This window comes from Dromaius novaehollandiae, chromosome 3 (genome assembly GCF_036370855.1).
Source record: "Dromaius novaehollandiae isolate bDroNov1 chromosome 3, bDroNov1.hap1, whole genome shotgun sequence".
NCBI lineage: Eukaryota > Metazoa > Chordata > Aves > Casuariiformes > Dromaiidae > Dromaius > Dromaius novaehollandiae.
The window spans coordinates 66,568,211-66,591,585 of NC_088100.1; the positions used below are offsets into that span (position 1 = coordinate 66,568,211).

Below are 23,375 nucleotides of genomic sequence, written 5' to 3' on the forward strand. Positions count from 1 at the left end.
GTCTGGTCCCAGGGGCTGAATGATCATGAGTGGTCAGAGTACATTAGGTGTGCTCCTCAGCTGTATCCTTCAGTTTGTTTCCATACAGTAATATGTGTTCTGTGCTCTAAGACTGCTCTGAGATGCAAACCAAAAGCCAGTAAGAGAGGATGACAGGGAAATTCACTTCAAAGGAGCACCTCCAGTCCCAGCTCAAACACTAATATAGGTGCACACTTGAGCACCTAACTTCCAGGACATAAGTATCCTAAATAAGATTTGGTTCCTGAGTCTCTGAATAACCTTATTGTTTAGTTGGTTAGTTTATGGTAGCTACAGGAATCCTTGCCATAGATCCTCTTTGAAAAAGCCACCTGGAACTTGACCCATCCCATTTCACTTAATGTTGTTTTAGATGTGTAGTGATATCAGCAAGATCAGTTAGTAGTAGCAAATCACAGTAGTAGTAGCACGTCAACCAGTATACACTCAAAAACAGTGGTACTGCAGACTTAAAAAATCAGAGGAAGGAGCCATTAAATACTGACTTCTAGAAAACCTGCAAGTTCCAAATATTTTTCTTTCATTTGAGTGATTAATCTTGGAAGAGAATGTAATTTTATCAGATAAATGTATCATCTCTAAACAACAAATAGAACCTCCAAAAAGTAAGTTCTTATCTGGAATAAATTTCCGTAGTGAATAAAACAAGGTAAATTTAAATGAGGGGGAGATCTCACCCTCAATCCTTTATTTTTTTTTTTATTTTAATCTAGAATTATATCTTTGAATGACTCTTTAATTGGTTCAAATAATGCTTACCAGTCTTAATGAACAATGCCTGTACAAAGAGCACAGCTAAAAATCATGCAGAATCCATTAGAGTAAGACATGAGTCTGGATCAATATTCATTTAAAAGCAGATATTTTACAGATCAGAAAATCTATGCTTTTTAAAGTAAGATTAGAACAGCTATACTAACATTCACACCATTATTTTGTTTTCTTATATGTTAAATATATGTTAGCATCTTCTGTGAGGAACAATCTGAAGCCAGTCAGTTTAGTCTTCTAAATAAAACACACATTTCACTTCTTTCTATAAGTAAGACTAGATGTGAAAAAAACTCAGAAAGACTTTAACGGATCCTCTGTCCTGAGGACCAGCTGGCCTAAGTTTATTGAGAGAGCCAGAAGTGACACACCACAAAGAAAAAGCTCAAATCTGTTCCCAGTTCACACCTATTCACTCATAATGACATTTCTTGTTTGGAGTTGTGCCCATTCAGGAGTGTCATGCTGGTCACTGTGTTCCTGTTATTACTTTTCAGGGAAGTCATTCGAACTGCAGAAGAGTTGCGCAAGTAACTGGCAGATCTTTGTTGCTGAGATTTCCTCCTGCAGCAAAGTTGGCTGTTGAAATGTCTTCTAAAACTCTCACTGAGCAAATACAATGCAAATGGGTTTACACAAGAGTTGCAGAAGCTTAGCACTCGGGCCACTAGGGTAATGACCATATGTCCTGTTGATGGATCAATCTTATGATAATTAAAGGACCGGTACATGTATAGCACATGGTTAGGAAACCAACAGATAGCAAAGAAGCCAACAAAAACTAGAACTATTTTTGCCAGACGTTTCCGAGTTTCCATCTAAAAAGATGAAGAAAACCCAAATGAACAACAATGAATAGAACTAATCAACATAACAGACTTAATTTAAAAAGTAGAATTTCACTTTAAATTAACTCTAACAATGATCTTAAATAAGACCACTAGAATTACTTCCTTCAAGGGCTGAATTACTTTTTCTATCTCATTTACTTTCATTTCCCACTCTTACTTTACTTACAGTGAAAGACCCTAGCTGTTTGCAGTTACAGAAGGTTGCTCCTTCTATATGATACATGCATAAGTGTAGCAAGAGTGATTCATATTCCAACTATACATTGGCTTTTAGCCTGAAGGAACTCACCGAAGGATGCCATGAAATATAACTTTTTCTGATGGAATCTCAGTGCTTGATGTGAAACTTAGCTTTAGTTAGAAAGCTATTTAGAAACTGGTGTCTTTGTAATGTAGAGACATTGTTAATCTGACACCTAGAGTGTTAGCCATAAGATCGTACTTACATTCCATTTTGCCTGAAATGCCTCAAATTGCACCTCTCTCCTAGGAGAAGCACCAGACAGGTACATTGCACAGTCTGGGGCATCTTAATTCCAGGGTAAGGCAAAAGGCTTGGTCAAGCATCAATAATGAGATAAAGAAATGTGCCTTAATGGCATTGCTAAAGTATAATTGGATTACAGTGTAGATATTTAGAGTGACTGAAGTATTGAGAGGAAATCACTTGTTGTCAAATTTAAGCTGAAAAAATCAGCAGAGTTTCAAAGTCTGTGAAATAAATTGAAAGAAGTGTAGTTTTCTCAGCTCCATTTAAACCCAAACCAGTGGGTTTCAGAAATTATGGGGAACCTGGATATAAAATTCTAGAATTCTAATTTGGTAGGATTGCACTGGGTCAGATTGCAAAGACAGACTAAAAGGTATGGTGTGAATATTACACTTCTGTGCTGTTGCCTAGAGAAACTTAAGTTGATAGCAATAATCTGAATTTACTTCCTCTTGCTGGGAGATATGTAAGTACACCAGATTCTTCTACTCTTCTGAGTGTCATAGATTAGCCAAAAAAAATAAGGAAAATGAAAAAAAAAGTTCTTATTTTGAAAATAAATGTGGTTTCAGGAATGTGATATAAATTAAACATTGTTTCCATCCTGAGAGTTCAGCCAAAAGACTCTCTATATTTCATAGGAAGATAAAATAGTCCATGAAGTGCTAATATGTATGCATTTTTGACAAGGAACAGGCTAGAGTGGAAATGAAATGCTGACCAAAAAGGACACAGGAGAATGTAGCCATTCTTTTTAAAAGAGTGTGTACACTCTATACATGTAAAGAGGTCTCAGTGAGTGTTAAGGTGCTTTCTAAAACATTGGCAAAGAAAATCTTTCCAAATTGTTTTAATGGGCATAAGGGGTTTTTTTCTTTATCAGTATTAATGTTTTTGTAAAGTGGTTGAGACACTCTCACTATGAAAGCTTTTGTCTGTATATAAATGTTTCCATTAACAAACAGCCTGTTGCTATCTTATTGCTTGGTGTGCCTTACATTGGAGCTGGTTGTTAAAATGTTTTGTTTCAAAGGTACACAGAATCTAAACTGAGAGATCTATGGCATCTATAATAGAAAGGATATTAAGAAAAGTGTAATTGAGTTCAGGATTGTATCCAAGAAAGGTCTACTCAGAAAGCCACAAAAAATCTACTAATGCTCTATGTTCGTATTTTCAGCACTCCTTGCTCTGAGAAGAACTTCAAATTGCCTAAGAAATTTTTTTCCTGCCTGTTAGTCTTTCAGTTTCCAAGCACAGATATAATAGGGAGAATTCTCAAAAAGTTCATGTAAGATTTCTTCCCAGAATGACTGCAGCAAAAATTTTTCTTCCTTGGTAAGAACGCAAGTAATGGTTATACTAACACATACAAACACATATGCCAATCCCATTCCCTATTTTCTATAGGAATATGCATTAATAGTGAATTTATATTTTTCCTTGTTCATATTCATTTACGTACTAGGCTTAATACTTGCTCATGCGCGTGGAAACTCTGAGCTAATCCTCTGAGAAATCCAACAATCAGGATTTTATAGTTTTTGTACTTTCATTTGTAAGTGTATACAGTATACAAATCTTCATCAGGAAGTAAAAAGCAAATTGCTTACCTGTCTTTTGGAATGTTCACTGTATTCTCCAGGGATGTTGTGAGCGCTTTTTATTAAAGTCTTTGCAATATGATAGTAATAGATACTAATAATGGAAAGAGGGATAAGGAAATACACTAAGAAAATCAGCACAGAATGGATCTTTGGGTGTATGTCATCCGTCATGGGATATGGTATGCATGCTGTGAAAGTGGCATTGTCTGAGCCATTGATGTGGGCCAGTTCGGAGAACACTGCTTCAGGAACTGCCAGCAGCATGGAGATTACCCAAATGGCAACGGCTTTAACACAGGTCCATAGCACTGCACTGGATGTTTGGATATCCATGGGATTTACAATTGCTTTGTACCTGGAATTGATCAAAATACAGACATAAATTGAAAGGTATCATTTCAGATTCAACAAATGATGCCTAAGGCCACTTCATACTTTTGAGTAGGGCTTTGGTAGGGCTTGGCCGGGCTTTGAGTAGGTCAACACTACTTTCATACTTACATATTTTGTCCTTCTTTGAAATGTCTTTTTTTTTTTAATCTATCCGTCTCTAATCTGCATTCTCCCAGTTTCTAAATTAATTTGTGTATATACTCATCAACAGCAGCAACAGGAGCCCTGGATACCACCCGGTACTGTAAGTGCCCATTCAGTGCCAGCCAGGCAAAAATGCAGAAGCAGCCATGACTCCACTCTTTGCTTACCCAAATCCTCTCAGCAAATCCCCAAATCCATATCCTTCCTCCATATTTCAAACTCTCTGACATGCCAGCGCATTCATCCTAGAGTTCACTTTCTCCCTTGGCTCCCACAGCCCAGGGCTCTCTCCTGCCTGTCACATCTTCCCTACATGCAGACTTAGTCCCACCTCACCAGCCCCAGCCCGGGAGCACAAGACAGAAATCAGCTAGTCAGCATTAACCAGTCAGACTAGTAATAACTGCTGCTGTGGAGGCTCCTGCCTTTCCACCTCAGCATCTTTGCATACACAGATTTACTGTTCAGTCTTTCATGTCCGGAATATAAGCCTCTTTATAAAGTCAGGCAGGAACAACTCCCAATGGTCTGTGCAAAGTATTAAACTCTTAAATAAAGTAAACATTTCCACATAAATAGTTGGAAGCTGCTGCTGTATACTGCATTTGGGGAAACTGTCCCATAATATATAATTATGTATGAACCTTTACAGAACTGACAAATTCATAAACTGTGCAATGAAAGCAGCAAACATGTCACAGGATTGACATATCACACCTTAATAAAGTGAAATAAAGGAATAGAAGTAGAAGCTGGGCAAGCATTCTTCTACATAAAATTTTTGTTGCAGAAGCTGATCTAAAGTAAGGGTCTCCACAGGAAAAGGTCAGTTTGAAAAGGCCAAAGATACTTTTGAGATAAATATTTCAAAGTTAACAACGTTTTGGTTAGTTTTTTTTTTTAATTCCAATTTCAAGAAACTTCTTTTTCAAAATGTAGGTTAAGTTTGTTTTAATATTTTTATTAAAAACTTGCGAACATTGAATAAAACATTTCATTTTATCTAAGCTGTGTTATTTTGGAAGACTGCTTAATCTGATGTTGTTTTTTCTTTCCTTCAAATTTTTTATTTTTAGTTCTCAACTGATATGGGGTATTATTTTTTTCTGAAATTGCAGAAGTTTATCAAAATGAGAAAATTATTTCTATTTAACCACTGAAGAAAAGTTTAATAGGGAGAAGGCAGTTCAGAGAGATTCTAATACACACAGACATACACTTACATATATGGGTATGTACAGATGTCTAAATAGACACCAGGGTTTGGGTTGTGGCTAAGCGTAATATTGTTGCTAAAGGGAATGCTGAGAAATGGAGTTGTGATTTCAAATACCCTTTATGGCTGATTGGCAGGTCCTGACAGTCACTTTATAATCCCTCAACACCATTAGCAGGTGTTTGAGGAGCTGTGGCCAAAAAAAAAAAAATCTGTATCCCCATGCAGCAACTTCTCAGTTTGCTGGAAACCACAGGTAGAATTGGCTCTGCCATGGCAAAGTCTGGAGCAGAGTACTGTCTGGGTAGACTCAAAAACTTTTCTTCAGAGAATATTTGAGTTAAAATTGTCTTGGAGCTTCCCTTGCTCGCAAATCCTTAAAATTCAAAGAGAAGAATTATTCATCAGTTTCTGCTGAATTATCCATATATAATCCATGAGAATTGAATAGCTAAAAATAATTGATATTTGTGTTCATATTCTCTCTGAATTTGAAGAGAGGCTTTTTACTGTGTCTTCATCCAAATCGTCGAGTAGAAAATTAAACTCAGTAAACTGTCTCTGATAATTTATGTTTACCATTTGTTCTAGCACACAGTGAGAAACTCCCTGGACACCAAGGCGCAATAAATATCCTTTATATTATCATGGCAAGGATAGAAGCTTGTACACAAAACATGAAGGCTCCCTAGCATAAACTGTGACCTTATTAGCCAATAATTTATTCCCTAATGATGTCTGCCTTGATTTCATTACATAAAGACAGACCATCTATTTCATTTCATTCAACTGAGGTGACGTCAAGCCCTTACATCTGCTAATTTCTTTAAAACTTTACACTGATGGGGGAGAGTTGGTTTGAAGATCTTTGTTGGGTGGGTGGGAGGGAAATAAATATTGTGTGCTGTATTACAAAACTTTTTTTCCTCTCTTTTCTCATGGAAATGTTTCAAATTATTTTGATCATAGCCCTATTACCCGGGACAGTGACTCTGTCAAAATTCATTTTTTAAGCAGCATTTGGTCTGGTTAATATCTAAATAGAAGACCTTTTCAGAAGGCTTTACATTACCAGCATGTGTGGCACATATTTGTGTTTCAGTAGATATTGCTGTTCCAGTAAATAGCATGCTTTTACCTGAGCTACAACTGATTTCAAGTTGAAGGCATTGAAGCAGAGGGCTATTTTTTACAAACACAGCTGGGTCCAGCCCAGAAAACCTCTTCTTTAAACATACCTGTCAAAATTCTATTTGCTACTTCAACTGACCACAATATGGCACTCTTTTTCCTAGGACTCAGTCCTATTCAGTACTCTGTGTCAGTGGGAATGAAAAGGTACTAAGAACGTTACAAAATCTGTCATGTTGTTTATATCTCTGAAAAGACGTAGAGTAGAAAGACACAGATTACAGATAAAATCAAATGTAAATAGAATGAAATTAGAAGTGCTCCACAAGTGAATACCCAGCCTCTTCCTTTGTATAGAACCAGTGTAAGGGTAAAACATACCACCAACTATTCAAATGACAAAGTGCATATTTTCTATAAATAAAATAACAGTGGTAAACCAAAGTAAGGGGGCAAATTATTTAGTCAAATTAGTGAGAAAAATTCATCTTCTCCTGAACTTCACAGATGAAAAAAGAAAATTATAGGTTGCCATGAAGATCAGGAAATAATTATAAATATGCATTTGGTTTTAATTAAAAGTCTTTATGTAAATTCTGTCTTCCTACATCCTCTATCATTGCTGACAAAGGCATCCCACCTCAGGAAATATTTTTAAAATAAGTTTCCTTCCTTTGGAGCTGTCGCTTCCACCAACAGATACATGCACAAACTTTTGCATTCTGCAGATACTGGTTTTGACTGTATAGCCTATTCTCATTGTAAAGCAATCTCCGCCCATCCATGCAACCCAAAAAATCCTAAAAGAAAGAAAGAGTATCCTCATTCTTCAGAGATACAGTGTGTTGCTACATTGTAAACTCCAGTATTCCTTATCTACTTCTCCCCATCTTTATTTTCAAAGCCATTCATAAATATGTTTCTCAGCTCCCGATAAGTACGGAAAGCTCTACTCCTGTCTTTGCTGAGTCCATAGTGCCATTCCCCCTACAAAATACATAACTTCCAAAGAAGTCATGCTTCATCCTAAGCTGTCCCTCCATGGCAATGCTTCCTCTTTTTCTAGGGTACTTAACTGAGATGTCTTTCAAAAATAAATAAAAACAAAGCAAAAGAAAACCCAGAATAACTAGACAATGCTTAGGCAGCCACTGGACTATGATTACAACCTACCACGTTAACCAGAATTGCCTTAATATTTCCTTGTACTCTTTTGTCTGCATCTGCTATTGTCTCACTTAAGAACTCTCTAAGTCAGGGACTTTCTTCTTGTTCATGATTGTACACCACCTACCACAATAAGCATCATCATTTATCACCCAGTTTCCTATGTGTTCCCGCAATGCAAATTAAAAAATCACAATAATGAAGTGTCATAAACCAGGCCACTAGTTTATTCATTTCATAGTTTTAACATTGAGGCCTTTCATAGGTTTAATATTGAGGGACCAGTCAGAAGAGGTATAGTTCTCTAAGTGCTGTAGGGGCAGACAGTGAGGGATCGGACAAGATAAAGTTAAGGAGCCGAAGGCTGAATAGATAGCAGTATGGGAACATAGGGAGTAACCGCACAGAGTATGGGAGTGATGATGGGAACATGACCTTTGGGAAGGTATGACGTGGCGCTTGCAAAGAGAATAGAAAGTACCGTAAATCACTGTAGGAAAATGCCTATCTGGGCTAGAGCTTATATATAGGGCTTGCTTGCTTGAATAAAGTTGATTCTGATCCAGCACATTGGAGTCCGTGAATCAGACTGCCACAAAGTGCAATAGTGTCTCTTAGCGGACTGAAAACCCCTGGGAATGGCTGAACACGTGCTACTTGCTATTCTTTTTTTCATTCCTGTAGCTCATACACCTGTGAGAGCAAAAGTAGAAGTTTCAAATATTATCACAAGACTAATACAAGTAGATCTGATGGCAAAACAACACATATCTTACCTCCTCCTAACTATTTTCAACTCGCTGACAGATAACAGTTCCTTACTGGATGAAGCAGGGAGCAAATATCTTCCTTCAAAGAAATGGGCCAGTTTAAAAGGTTTAATCCAAAGACTATAGTCCCCTTCTACTTAGAGATCTACCTCCTCTCCCTGCAGTGCATTCACGCCTTGCTGGTGCCCTGGGTTGTTCTGAGTACCCTCTTATACGTGGATACACGCTGGAAGTAGATCTTGTGATGGAGCATGTTTACATGGTTCCCCTCTGTTTCTTCACTTTTTACTGCTACTTGTATGTGTCCACTTGTTACTGCACTAGTTAAAAGAACCATCATTCCTTTGTTCAGTTATTCTACTGAGGACAGCAACAGTAAATGATTTCAGTGACTATTATTCAGAAGAGCCAGTATTCCCAATGGATTTATATTTAAATTTGGATATATACAGAGAGTCACTGACTAACATATTTTTACATATTATTAAGATGGTCAAATATATCTGTACAAATTCTTTTCAGTAGTGTTGCAGTTTCTATAAGCTACTGGTAGCTATGAAGGAAAAAAAATAAAAAAAGACTAAGACACAGATTTAATAAAGAACTTAGGCTACTATATTAGTAAACTAAACAGAGTCAGAATCTGGCCTTTGGCCTGGAGGCCACATGGCATAGGCTGGACATCCAAGCCCACTAAATTCTCTAATGCTCCCAAAAAAGATCACCACGTCCAAATAAAATAGGCTGTTTACACTTCTGTTAGGAACCACCCTTGCATGTGTTTATTCCTGAACCATATCTAGAAATTGTTTACAAGAATATTGATTGGCCTAGGTCAAAACCACACTATGGGCTGCTCTAACAATTCAACAGGCAGTTGACTGCCAATGCCCAGGCCTATGTTTTGGCACTGCTAAATATGTATGCATGTGTGTATATATATGTGTGTGTATACACACACACACACACACACAAAAATACATATATACGTATATATAATAAAAAACACAGACTTTCAGGTGGCTGGTCCCAAGAACACGACCCAGAAAGCTTTGCTCAATGGCTGGCCTACTCTGGCCCACTATGCCCTTCCTTCCTTGACTTCAAAATTATGCAAATAGTTCCTTTGCTGTCTATGCCCAGAGCTCTCCTGACTCACCAACTCAGTTTGCATCCAGGATTCATTACGATCCTGAAATTAGGCAGAGGGAAGCCAAGGGGACTGACTGAAAAGGTGCGTTTAAAGGATTGACACCAAGGGCGTTAGCTTTCACGGAACAGCAGCTGCAGTGAAGAAGGCTCTGGTACCCACCTCTCTGAGAAAAAAGGGAGCATTCAGGGCATCCAGCCAGGGTGTCCAGGGGCCAGTGCCCAGGGCTGTGAGACAGTGCCTCAAAACCAACACTTCCTCAATGAAGAGAGAATCTTAATCCTACCAAGTTGTGTCATACAAACCCCTGGACTTAGCATTTCCCTTGGGGAAGTACTTGGCAGCTCAGCATATGTTTTTTCTTGGGTTTTGTTGACTTTTTGAATTATTTAAGTCATCCCAACACTAATTTGTAATTCTGGATTTTGGATTCTACTCGGGTGGGGTGGATAGACAGAAAGGAAGATCAACATCTAAGTTAGAGGGTAGACGTCACAACACCTAGCCTAGACAAGCTTATGTTCTCTTTGGATTGTCCCCTAGTCATCTGTTCTCCATTTAGTCATATTATTTCTACCTCACTATAATTTTACTGTAAAAAAAATTCTTAGAAAACCACACATAACCCTGACTTATTGTTTCAGGGTTTATATTCTGGACCATGAAGGATCAAAGCACCGTAGGGGGAACAGAAACTTTTTCCAAGATTGGCTTAATCCAAAACCCATTGGTGCCCCTGCCTTTAAACTGATAAGGGCATGCTTATCTGATATAATTACCCACATGTGTACTGCATGTCCTACATGAGCTATACTCTGGATCAGTACATACTGATTAAGTACATGAATAAAGAAGATCAGTTCCTACCTCATAAAATCATGAGTGCTGGAGCAGAAGGTCAATAAGAAATATCAATTACAGAAACTCAAGTACCTGGAAGCAGAAAACCACAGTGTAAAAAATGCTCAGTGCCGGTTTACCCTTATAGACCTATTACTCTTACAAAACCATTCCTCCCGTTTCCTTGATTAATTCAGTAATAGCCCATGCCTATGGCAGATAAAATTGCTATTGAGGAGTATATTACATGGTCAGCTGATTTTTAGAAATGTTACAAGCCAGGAAGAATTAAATAACCAAATCTCTATTAATGTAACTGGAAAAGAGTTAGATTTTATCTGCTGAGAATCTAGACAAAGAATCTTAAATCCTGAATTGTAAAAGCTGCAATTTCATTTATTTGCTCCTATATTATCATCTAGGATGCTCCACTCTCTGTCACTTTTAAACTTGTTTCCAGTTCCATGTTATTCACAACTTGTGTTGAAATTTTGCATTGAAATCAATGCAGGTGGAAAAAAAAAACAAGTATACACAGTGGTAAAAAAGCATTAAAAAAATGAAGATGAAAAGGTTAATATTACAAGCTTCATAAGACAAACAAACAAACATAGAGCCAAAGACCAAACATGACCCTAACCAAAATACTGTTAAAAATTAAGTAGAAAAAAGTGAAACAATATTTGGAATAGTGATGTGAAGGACAAAAAAGAATCATAGAATGATAGAATGATAACATAATAGAATAACATTAATTCTTTTCTCTCATATATACACACATCACAATTTTTTTTGAACATATGCTCATACAATGTAAGAAATACACAGTTAAATCCACATGCAACAGAACTAATTACACTTAGGCTCCTATGGGTTGTTTGTCTCTTGGCTATGTTCTCTGACCTCTGAAAGATAGAGGGTGGGGAAACTAATTCCAAAACAAATTTCTCTGTAGTGAACACCAAATTAGGTTCCCTCTTGTCTTTGCAAATTTTCATAAACTTGTAAGAACTTACTCTCTGTAATCATTCTGTCAAATTTGACTGGATTTGGGCAAGGATTAAAAAGTTATTAGTGGAGGCACACACTTAGGCCTAGAGGTTATGATTGCCCATGCCTTGTTTCATTAGTACGCATACAAAAACACACAAGAATTTTAGCACTAGGAATACGTAGTCTGGAAGAATGTGCCTGCAGCAAAATATATATAAGAATACACCAATTATTCTACAATTAAACTATTTAAAACAAAAATTGAATGAAATTGTCCCTTTTGGGAAGCATATGTGAGAAATCCATCACTCTGCACATGCATAAAAGCTAAGTATATTTATTATTTAGTCTCTAACAAATTTACTATCGCAGAAAACAAGTAAAATCTTTTCCCCAGACTTCGCACTGATAGAACATATTTGATCTTCCACATTATTTCTGAACATGGCTAAATACAGACTTGAGGATTCCACAGTCCAACCTAGTTGAACCCATTGCAATGTAGTACATAAGGGAATAATGTGTACATGTTATGGAGAGAGGCAAGGAAAATAAATCTATGGAGATATATGTTCAGCCCTGCCTGGCAGGAATTCAGCTGAATCTGTTCTTCAATAGCTATTTTATCTGTTACAGGCACAGGTTATTACTGAATTGATCAAGGAAACAAGGAAAGAGGAGGAGTGATTTTGTGACAGTTTCTCAGGTTTTAGGTTGCAAGCTACAAAAGGCTACAGGACACTAGGAGGATCCAAAATTGTTTACATTAGTCAAAGCAAAATTGGCTTCTGCCAGCACAACAAAGATACTGTGTTGATCACTGACTAGGATAAACACTACAGCTATTTCTCACTCTTAATCCTGAGGACTAAGCTGTTGCCTTATGAATTGAAGAGCACACACGCATGACACAGGCAAAGGCTTAACAGATGCCTGTGTTTGCACGAAGTTAGATAATAGGATAAACACCACTGAGAATAGGATAAATACCATTTACCTACCTTGGGAGGAAAATAGTATTTGCTGAGAAATCATTTTGAGCTACATAAAGTTGTTGTAAGGAGCTGTGATTTTTTCCTTCGAAGTCCATTCATCCCAGGTCTCCTGGAATGTTGTGGATACAATTGCTTTTAATCTGCATACATGATAATTCAGTGATGGCCAGAGGTGTGTGCTGTGATAGTCCTTCTCAGACTTCTGCCCCATGAGTTTCTCCAGCCACCTCTCCACACCACAAGCTATGGGAAATCCGGCCCTCTATCTCTGAACACCACCCTGGAAACACTAGTTCTTCAATTCCTTGCCCTAGAGCCCTTTCTCTGCCACAAAATGGCAAGATTGCTTACCCTGAGAAGAGATTGAGGAGCCCCAAGGGCCCAGTTTATATTCTGAGTTAACTTCAAGGTTCACCATGGATATAAATTGGAAAAGCCTCCCTGGAGCAGTGAACAAGTGCACCATATGGCTCAAGCTAGGCATTGTTCAAGTTAGGTTCATTCTTGACTTCTGCCCTTTCTGCAGTGAGCGTTATCTTATTTTGGGTAGGCACACTATACAGAACACTAAATATTTTTGTCTATTGTATCTTTTTCGTGCTTATGACTGTAGACCTTCAGAAAGAGTTTTATTAAGTCTCTTTTCCAATTCAAAACTAAAAAATAAATATTTACAAATCCCTTCTTTAGTGTAATCCTTGTCTGCATTTCTATAAAGTCCTGTGGCAATAACGAGTAAAACATAGGAAAGGTTTTAATGATCATATATTAAAACTTACTTTGAGCATTCTGTGTGAAAGATGCCACTAAGAAGATATTACTATACACCAGACAGAACATGTGCTGGATTATAATGGAGCCTCTTTAGTGATACCATCGCTTCCCATTTGCAGTCACACATCCTGTACTAGCTTCAGTTATTCAGGGGTGCTACTGCCCCCAGCCAGGCCTCACCTCCTCATCACCTCTTTGCTGTAGGAAGCTGCCACCACTTCTCCTCTGCTGACATAATCAGCCATACTGTTTCCCCATAACTGAACCTAGTCAAGATGACCCCTGTCAAGATCTGGCTACAAATCAGTGTGACAAAAAACCCTCAACACCAATGACTCCTCTTTAGTTCAGCACAAATTTCTGCTGTACAAAAAAACAGAACAGAGTCCAATTCAAATGCCATTAGGCAAGAGTCCAGGCAGCTTCATTGAGAGCTTACTTCAACCCCCTAGCGAAAAAGATACTGTTCACTGAAGTCAATGATTGTTCCTCCTGACTGAGGAAACAACACTTTTATTCTCAGTAACTGAAAAGTTAACTAGAGAGAAAAAAGAAACAGAGTTGTTAAGTCCTTAATATAACCATTTCCTATATTTGTATGTAGTATGGACTCCAAAATGCTGGAGGAATATATTTATTATAAGCTTATATGGTCACATTGCACCATCTGTAGCTGCTCTCTAGGATCTGTAATTCTGAGTGCATTCAATGCACACAGATTCAGCATTATTACCTCTTGAAACTTTACTGATTTTAAAATGAGAATATAAAATTATGTACAAAAGGCAAAAAACAGAAGCTCAAAAACTATATATAAAGTAAATGAATGAATCCTTAAGCATTAAGACATCAGCATTCCCTCTCATTATATTTCCCTAGAGATATGATTTTCTTTGCAAATAACTTCTTCCCATTTCAAATAAGATACCATAATCATGCTTCTAAACAACATCAATAGAGCAGAAAGGAAAATGTAAGATTTGCTTGGCTCTCCAAGGACAGTTTGAGGTATACATTTTAACTGAAGTAATCAGGGAGTTATAGTCACTTTAAAGTACATTTTGCAAGCTGTTCTTCAAAACATTGAATCCTCATACATTACAAGAGTTTTACACACAAGTATTTTAGGTTCTGATTCAAATACCACCGAAATTGAGGGCCACTGAATAGTACTAGATGGAATCAAATGATTTACTGAACTGGCTGTAAAAAAAGTTATAAAGTTATACTTTGTAAAACAAGAATTAAAAGAATTTCAAGAAACCTTTACAGTAAACTTGAAAATATATTATCAAATTAAAGCCTTTACATAATGGGCCAGTGTAACAAATTTCTTTGGCTAAAAATCCAACAAAAGAAAATGAGACACTTCCTATGGAGAAGGAATTTAACATTTTCACTTCTGTCTGAAATGAAAGTGTTTAGATAAGGGAAGAAAGAGATAATTTAATTTCAAGTTGTCAATTACACTGTAATACTTTGTCTTTCAGAGCCTGAAGCACAATCCCACAGCCATCCAGTTAATATAAGTCCCTTAAGTATGTCCATTTAAATTAATCTGGAGGAAAAGCTTAGGGTCCAGCTCTTTGTTTCTTCCTAATTCAGCAGACACTACAGGTGGAAGTGTTTCTTTCCATATTTTTCCCCTTTTCCATGTGTTCAGGAGAAGCTGAAATGCATAGTATGACCTGAAAGTTTAAGACTGATAATTAGAGTGGAACAGTTTGGTGCTTCCAAATTCAGAGAGTGCTAAACAAATCACCTCTGGTGACTTGTTGTCCTGGTAAGGTGCCCACACATGCACATGCGTGTGCACACACACATACACACACTTTCTCTGCATAAAGAAACAAATCTATTAAAAATATCTCTGTGATGGATTTGGTTTAAGCTGCTCACTGCCTGTTGACATGTCACGGTGGCTTGGCATAGATTATATTTAGGGTCTAAAATCTTCCTCTAATGAGTAAGATTTCAGTACACAGACTGTCCCTGGGCCATTCCAGAGGTGCAGAGGCCAGGACTAGACCCCAGTCCCCACAGGTTGTGCCCTGGAAGTCAGAGCTGCAGATGCATCCATCTCCAGAAGCCACCTAAATTATTACCAGACATGTGATCAGTCAGTGAGGGAAAAAGCAGTGTGGGCAGCTCATGCGTCGGAGTGGGGAGTTTGCAAGCCAGGGATACCTTATCAGAGGGGTGCCTTACCTTTTGTGCCAGCTCCGGCCAGCCTCAGCCCAAGCCACAGAGGGCTGGGAAGGGGCAGCCCGGCTTTCCTACCTGTCGGCACTGAGGGCAGTGAGGGTGAAGACAGAGACACCGACGGAGGTGAGCTGGATGGCAGGGATGAGCTTGCAGCCCACCTCCCCAAAGAGCCACTCCTCAGAGAAGTACCGGGAGGCATCAACAGGCACACAGGTCACCAGCAGCAATAGGTCACCAACAGCAAGGCTGGAGATGAAGATGTTGGGCATGCTCCTCATGGCACTGTTGGAGATGAAGATCTTCATGAGGGTGATGTTGCCCAGTAAGCCCACGGTGATGATGAGCAGGTAGAGCGAGGGGATCACACAACGGATGGTAAGCATGGCCGAGCCCTGTGCCAGGGGCAGCAGGACTGTGTCTGTTTCTGAGTAGGTGCTCCCGTTCCCCCCAAGGGGTATCGCTGTGAGCCCAGACAGCAGCTCTGCCTCCATCCTCCAGCTCCAGAGAGACTTGAGGACTCCAACGAAAAATGCAGCAGGAAGCACTGAAAAGCTTCACCTCTCTGCAGGCAAACCACCTTTTTCTCCTTTCACTCTTGACCCTCTTCCTCCTCTTTTTTCTCTATCTGGTTTTCTTCCCTCAGAAATGCAGAGGAGGTAGTCTGCCAGTGCAGTGGGAAAGGGCGGAGAAAAAAACCCAAAACATATTGCTTCCTTTCAGCTATTTTGCCAAGCCCTTTTCCTGGAGGGCAGAAGGGCATAATCTTGAACTTTTGGGGGAAGCGAACGCCGTGAGGACAGCAGCAGCCCTCAGGAGCCCCTGCCGCGGGGGAAGGGTGCAGGCAGCGTCCCCCAGCCCGCGCTGCGGGCACCGGGAGGGCCGGAGCGGAGCCGCGGGCGCTGTCCAGCAGAGCCGGTGCTGAACGCCCCGCGGGCGGCCGCGCTGCCCCCGCGGGGCGGCCGCCGCAGCAGAGGCTGGAGCCGAGGCGCGGCGCGGACCAAGTCCGCTCCTCACTCCTCGGCCCCGGTTTATACCTGGTGGTGGGAGGAGCCTGCCCGGCCTCCTGCAGGCGCAGCGAGGCTTGTACCCTCGCCCCAGCCCCAAGAGGCCGGGGAGGATCTAGCGCGGGGGGAAGCGGCAGAGCTGCCCACCTTTCCGAGGCGCCTCGGCCCCGTGCGCACTGGCCCGCGGGTCTCCGCGCCCCCCCCGCTACTACCAGCATCCAGGAGAGTTGCTGCAAAACCAGAGAGCTGTCCACAAAGTCAGGCAAGGAGTGGGGTTGCCTAAGGGAATTTCTTCGCAATTTACCCAGCTGAAAGCACTCCTGTTTGAAATACAGGGTGACCGGTAGCAAGAAAGTGTGAGCTGAAAGGATTTTGTTTCTGCCACCCAGCTGTGTGTTCTGAATAGGTTCTACTCAAAGACATTAGCTGCCCTAAAACTTTAGAGTTTGATTTGTAAAGTTACGTCTAACACTAGTCTCAGTTAAGGAAATGGGGACAGGTGATGGAATTTATTCATGCATTGCTATGCAAATGGTACATGAGAATGGAGATTAAATGTTGTTTCCCTCTTCCAGATATAACACTTGTCCCCAGTCTCTTGCTTTTCAGTGAGGTAGCGGGGGGGGGGGGGGGGGTGTGTTTCCTCCTAGTGCCTGCACATATATTTGCTTCCCAAATGGTTCTATCTGTTTCTATCAGAATCCATTAATTTCAATACAAAGAGTTAAGGCAGAAGAATATTAGCATTTGTCAGAAAGATTCTCTGTGGACTGTTTTTTCCTCTTCCTTTTCCCAAAAGGAAGTATTTATGAGCTTGCAGTGAACTTGGTTGTTCATATTATTTAAACATTGAAGCCCTATGGGCCTATGACAAGTGTATGGAAGAGAAAATGAACGTATGGAGGATATGCTGATGTGGGTGAAAGGATTTGAGCACTAAAATGCCAGGAGCAAAGTGTATAACGTGCATAACATGACTTGTTCACAGCATGCTGCCTAGTACAGGAACTGAATTCAAGACATCAATGATTTATCCTAAATAACCTCCTATAGTCCTAAGACTATTAAACAAAAAGTATTACTGCTTCCTAAAAGCTACGTTTCTCTGAATCTGTTAATCGATCTTTGTGACTCTTCTCACTTTCCTCAATATATATATTTTTGCAGTTTTGTAAATTACTGATTCATATGATGATAATTAATTTATTATAAAATCCAGGAAATCCCACTGGAAACAGCCAATGTCAGCCTTAACATTGATCACTCAGCAGCTGATAAGAATTGTCATAAAGCTGATGATGTTTTCCTCCACCCTGTATTAAACTCAAGTCCCTCTGAGCCAGCCTTACTATCGGCTTGGGTAATTTTCAGAATTGCTGGTATCCTCTACTGTGCTGAACGTACACAATTTTGAGACCACCGGTATTCGGGTTCCTGCAAACAATCTGAACCATTGTATTTTGTTCCCTCCAATTAGATCAATACGTGGCTTTGACCCTGTGATCCCAGAGTATGAACTATGATCCTTTCAGGTATTTATTTGAAAATGGATTTATATGTGAACAATAAATATGATTCCCACTGGGAGAATAGTTTACAATCAACGTATCTTTAAATGTTGATTTAGCTAGGAGATCAAAAAGATGAGTCTTCTTGCAGGAATATCAACAGAAGAACATTTTAAAAGCTTTTATTAGAGTAAACTTCATCTGAAGTTTGTGTGGGGAGAGGTGAGTAAACCCCTTATTTTTTGTCACACTCCAAAACTCCTACTGCCATCCTCCAGGACAATTTCTATCCTAGCAAGTTTTACCTGTTCTTTAGATTGAAGGATGGAATTTCCAAGCTGGAGGGATTAGAAATATATTCAGTTGCAAATTATGTTCCTGACTTTCACCAGCACTTGATTTTATCTACTGTGTATTTTCAGGACTCTGAACAGCAAGGAAATAAGCTTTAAAGACTGTGAGTGCCTCCAGCTCAAAGGAAACAGAAAGTTAGATTATGCCTCTAATGTCATTCAACGGATGTCTGTGTAAAGATGGGGGAATATACTTAACCAGCATGAATATAATTTCCTGCAAAAGGGAAAAGGAGAGGTAAAAGATCCACAGACACTGACATAAAACAGCCGGAATTCAGATCCTTGCAGGCAAACTGTTCGTCATTCACTTTTCAAACAAAAAAGTGCAACCATTTCTTTGAATATTATTTTAGATTATAGTCTGGGGACAATCTTATCATGCAGCTGTGACGCAATACTCAGCACAAGAGCAAAGGAGGGAGACAGAGAGTGTGGCAGATATTCCTCACTGGTGAGAAAGAAACTCTGCATAAACTGAAATTAGCCAGTGGAGGTGGAGCATATCTGTGCAGGGACTCTGTCAGCTTGCAATCATGAGAGACAAACCTACCTCATCAGTAATTCCCAAATGTAGGGATGCAAAATCAGTCTGTGCAGGAATGAGGAATTCCACACATCTCACAAACGCCCTCTGCTAAGAACTGCTTCCAACAGGGATGAGGGCTCCTCTCCTGTGTATTTGTGCAGTCCAAGGCATTAGCTGATTCCAAGGCTTGGAGATTTGCATGTCACAATAAACTCTGTGTAGTCCCATGAAGATCCAAGCATATCTGCCACGAAAAATACCTACAGTCACCTGTAATTAAGTGTTCGTGCTTGCAAATTGAATGAGAGATCCGTGTAAGTCTATTCAAATACGGCCATGGAAGTGATTGTGTTTGAAAGCCTGATATGAGTCCTGCATTAAAAAGAAACAAGATAACAAATACGCAACATGTATTACCTCATTTTAAAATCAGTAGTATAGTAGAGCTAATATCACACATTAGACCAGCAGATATAGTTGGAAAAAAACAGACATGCATTGTAGCACAGAGTGAATTCTCCCAGACAGCTAGATATATGATAACCTGATAATCTTAAACAAGTCATGACTTCTTTTCTGTTGCTGGAATATAAGCTTCATTTTCCTTTTTTTTTTTTTTTTTCAGCAGTGACTTCCAGTACCTTCCAGGTTCTTGAGTCAGAGGCTTTGTTTAAAGTGCAAGAGGATCCTCCATATACAACTTCCCCTCTCCCCATGTTTCAACAAATAACAAGTTGTATTGCTGCTGCTAGGTGAGTAGCAGGAAGTGGGTCCAAACTGGGAAGAGAAGCCAGGAGAACTTGGAGAAAGGAGAGGATGGAGACAAGGGCTCTCTATCCTGGATATGAAACATTTTGTGCTGGAAAGCCTTTAACCTTTAAGGCTACATCTTTAAGGCCAGACTTTAAGGACTCTAAGGCTAGACATTTAAACACCAAACCTCTAAGACACTTGTAGTAGTACAATAGCACTGGGAATTAATCATCTAATAGACGATGCCAGTGGATACACTGGGAGAAAATTACGCAGAAAGAACTACTGTGAAAAGAAGAACTGTTGTGTATTTTTTTTAACAGAATGTTACAAATAGCATGAGTTACCAAATTAGATGTGTTCAAAAGAGCAGTGCTGAGTTCTACTGTGGCTGCACAGGGACAAGCTCTAAGAAGCTAATTAACAGCAAAGATGTCAGATGTGTGCCACACAGTCCTTACCCCTTGCCACAGTGAACAGTAGTATGAAAATTACTCTTCATTAAGTCTCTGGTACTAGACATAACGATGTTAAGAAAGAAAGCTAAAGGGTGATTCAACATGGCCTATTTCTTTTTTTTTCTTCAAAATATGCATTTTCCATTACACAGACCATGGATTCTTTTTTTTCTTTTTTAACACTATGATGAAAAAGGTGAAGTATGAACATGCATGTCTCCAGACTGAGTACCATGGCTGAGACCATAACTATCTCTTGTCCATCCTTCTTCTCACCTCATAGACTTTGCATCCAGACACAACCTCTGTGGAACATGCCCCTGCCTGCTGCTCTTTGTGCCAGACATAAAACAGCAGGAGACCAAAATGAGCTGGGGAAGCAATCTGAACCACCACCACACTCCTGCCCTAGCCGAAGGTGAGGCAGTCACCATCTCAGCCCTGAACTGCACTGGAGGTTACTTGGGAATTAGGCACCAATCTGCAGCTAGCAGTGGCCTCTGGGTGTGCCTGAACTTTGACATATGGGGAACTCTGCAAACCAGAATGAAAACTCAGGTGCCTCCAGGGCTAGGCAAAGCTGGAGAGCTGACATGAGAAGCTGCTCTCTAAGATTTAGGCATGCAAGCTCTCTTTAGGCATACAGAATCTTATCTGAGTGATACTGGTTTCTTTTCAAACTAGATATGGCTACTTCTGTGCATTCTTAATGTCAAACAGGTATTTCATGCCTATTCAGCAAAAATCTAAGCACAAGTACATCTTTATGCAGTTGTTTAATTTCCATTTATTTTACTGTGATTATACAGAAAGACTTAAACTGATTAAAATGCTAAATGGCACTATGCTGAGCCTGCAGCCATGAGCTAAGAGCCAGGCTTAGGACTCACTTAGACACAAATGCGGTGTCAACATCCTCTATCCTATTTGTGCACAATAGACAACCAACAGACAGTGACTCCTGCAAATTCAAAACAAGTAATGATTTTCTGTCAAGAAAGTCCTGAAGAACTGCTTGGAAAGTTAGAGTTGCCTTAGTAGACTGCATCCAAAAAGACTGCACAGTAACAGCTTACTTTGTTCCCATCTAAAATCATTATTCTCTTAATGTGGTGTTGTGAAATACATTGCTGAACATCATGACAAAAGAGACAATACTGGTTTTGGGTTCTGCATGGTGCAGAAATAAGGGGCTTCCTGTGCTTTAGCTTATACGACACACATTTGAACCCACTTCTAAGAAACTGATGTTTTTATCAGGGACCCATCCATAATGATCAGTGGGGCTTGAGCACTGCCCATGGCTGGCTACATAACAGGCTTATATGATGACCTCGCCAGAATTCATTTCTTATTTCATTTCAGCTGTATTCCTTACATATTCCCAGAACCAAAGAAGGGCATTGCCAGCTAACTCTTCTCTTAGCACCTTTATCACAAGACAGACGCTAAAGTTTCCATAATATTATTGAAGTCATACAGAGAGAATGATTTGATTGTCTTAGATACGACTCAGTCAGATAAGCAGTTATGTTATCCCCACCTAACAACAGGTATGGAGTAGCATTTGTATATAGTACCTTTTTACTCAAAAATGTCCTAAAATATTGCTTTTATTTACATAGAAATCAAATACTTCAGGACCAACCTTAATGATCATTGCAGGTTAATGTGAATGGATAAATGTAAAAATAATGATTATTATATATCAAGCATAATAAAAAAAAAACATTGAAATATATATTGCAGGTTAGAAATTAGGAGTTTTGCAGTTTTCCCATTATGGCTTTTCAAATATTTCTGCTTAAAGAGCTCATAAGAAATACCAATATGAGTATTTTTTGAAGTACTTTCAAAAGAAGGTTTTCAACAGCAACTCATATTTTAAAAGGTTTAAATCATTACAGACTGCTGATATTACAAATCAGTTCAGCATGCTAAGCTACTTTGATAATTTTATAGTATTGTGAGAACATTAAAAAATGCTTTTGGATAATAATTAAGTTCCATGTGTATTATGAGCAGAAAAAAACAAGAATGCACTGTAATTATTACTTTCTTTTAAAAAACAAAGGTTAGTCACACCTTCACAGAGAAGGACAGTATTTTACTGCAGATCACATATCACTGTGAGATATTATTGTTTTTAGTCCATTCAGTATATAAAAGCCTGAGGATTTGCAATATGCAGTGCAGTACCAAGTTGTATTCAAAACATTAAAAGAGAACAGTCTCACTACGACTTACTACTACAACACCCTTTACAATCCTCCAAGAAGTAGATAGACATCTAATTAACTGTCTGAAGAAGGAGTTGTAGTAAATGACACACAGTGGTGTATTTTTCACGGTCTTTGTAATCTATCTAGCACACATATACTTAAGTAGATACAGGGGGTGGGGTTTTCTCCCCGTACAAACAGTGTTCCAGTGCCTTATGGTAGTTATTCTAATAATGCAGTTAATACAGCTTTTGTAATATCTTTTACTAGTCATCGCAGGCAGAAGAACTACACATAAAATGATGCTCCACTCTCATCTTTTCTCCCCTCATGCATATATTCCTATGCATATGAACATACATGATAGGGTGTGCAACACTTTTTGTTGCATCGGCTTGAAGTCACGCTGCAGCCAGCTGTGAAGGAGGCTGTCTCATGATTTTGGAGGGGAAAAGGTAAATGTAGCTCTTTGGGTTTGGCTGTTGGGTTTTATTTTATTGAAAATCCTGTTCAAAATGCCAAATAAGCTGTTGAATATAAGCAACTGAACAATAAATTAATTCTCCTCCTCCTTTGCTTTCCAATCTCCTTGCCCTCCTCTCCCCATCTTCTCCTAAAACTCACACTAGTTTCGAAACTAATGTGGTTGTGGTACGTCCCAGCATTTCACTGTGTGTTATGTCTGTCTCTGTTTATCACCACGTATCTAGGGCATGTATATGTTTGCACGTATAGATCTTCTGGAGTCCTCTCTGTTGTGCATATGGAGTATATTGAAAATTATTATTAATAATGATTGCCAATAAGTCATTAATAATAATGTTCGAGGATAATATTATTTTTCTCAATTCAATTCTTATTATTTATTCGAATCCAGAATCTCGGCCCTACAGCTTTCAAGGCTGTGCATGTCTCCTTTTCATTGGTCTCGCACAGTTAAAGAGCATCTGCTCTCTGCAGAGCAACTGTTAAAACTGCAAATGCTGTCGTTTAAACCTCTCCGCGGCCC

General features: G+C 39.2%; 1 protein-coding gene across 1 annotated transcript; it reads right to left on the minus strand.

Annotated features, from left to right (window-relative positions):
• Positions 1-751: 751 nt before the first annotated feature.
• On the minus strand, positions 752-16,124 carry NMBR (neuromedin B receptor). Its single transcript, XM_026120843.2, has 3 exons — positions 15,615-16,124; positions 3,768-4,116; positions 752-1,631 (listed from the first exon to the last, which is right to left on the minus strand). The coding sequence occupies exons 1-3, from the start codon at positions 16,028-16,030 to the stop codon at positions 1,230-1,232; spliced, it is 1,167 nt and encodes a 388-aa protein (XP_025976628.1). The 5' UTR covers positions 16,031-16,124; the 3' UTR covers positions 752-1,229.
• Positions 16,125-23,375: the final 7,251 nt, after the last annotated feature.

Bases quoted from the DNA above. Each gene is read 5' to 3' on its own strand.
- NMBR (XM_026120843.2), bottom strand. From the start codon at position 16,030: ATGGAGGCAGAGCTGCTGTCTGGGCTCACAGCGATACCCCTTGGGGGG. The intron at 4,117-15,614 runs GTAGGAAAGCCG...GATCAATTCCAG, and splicing joins ACTGCCCTCAGTGCCGACAG to GTACAAAGCAATTGTAAATC. The intron at 1,632-3,767 runs GTAAGCAATTTG...TCATCTTTTTAG, and splicing joins GTGAACATTCCAAAAGACAG to ATGGAAACTCGGAAACGTCT.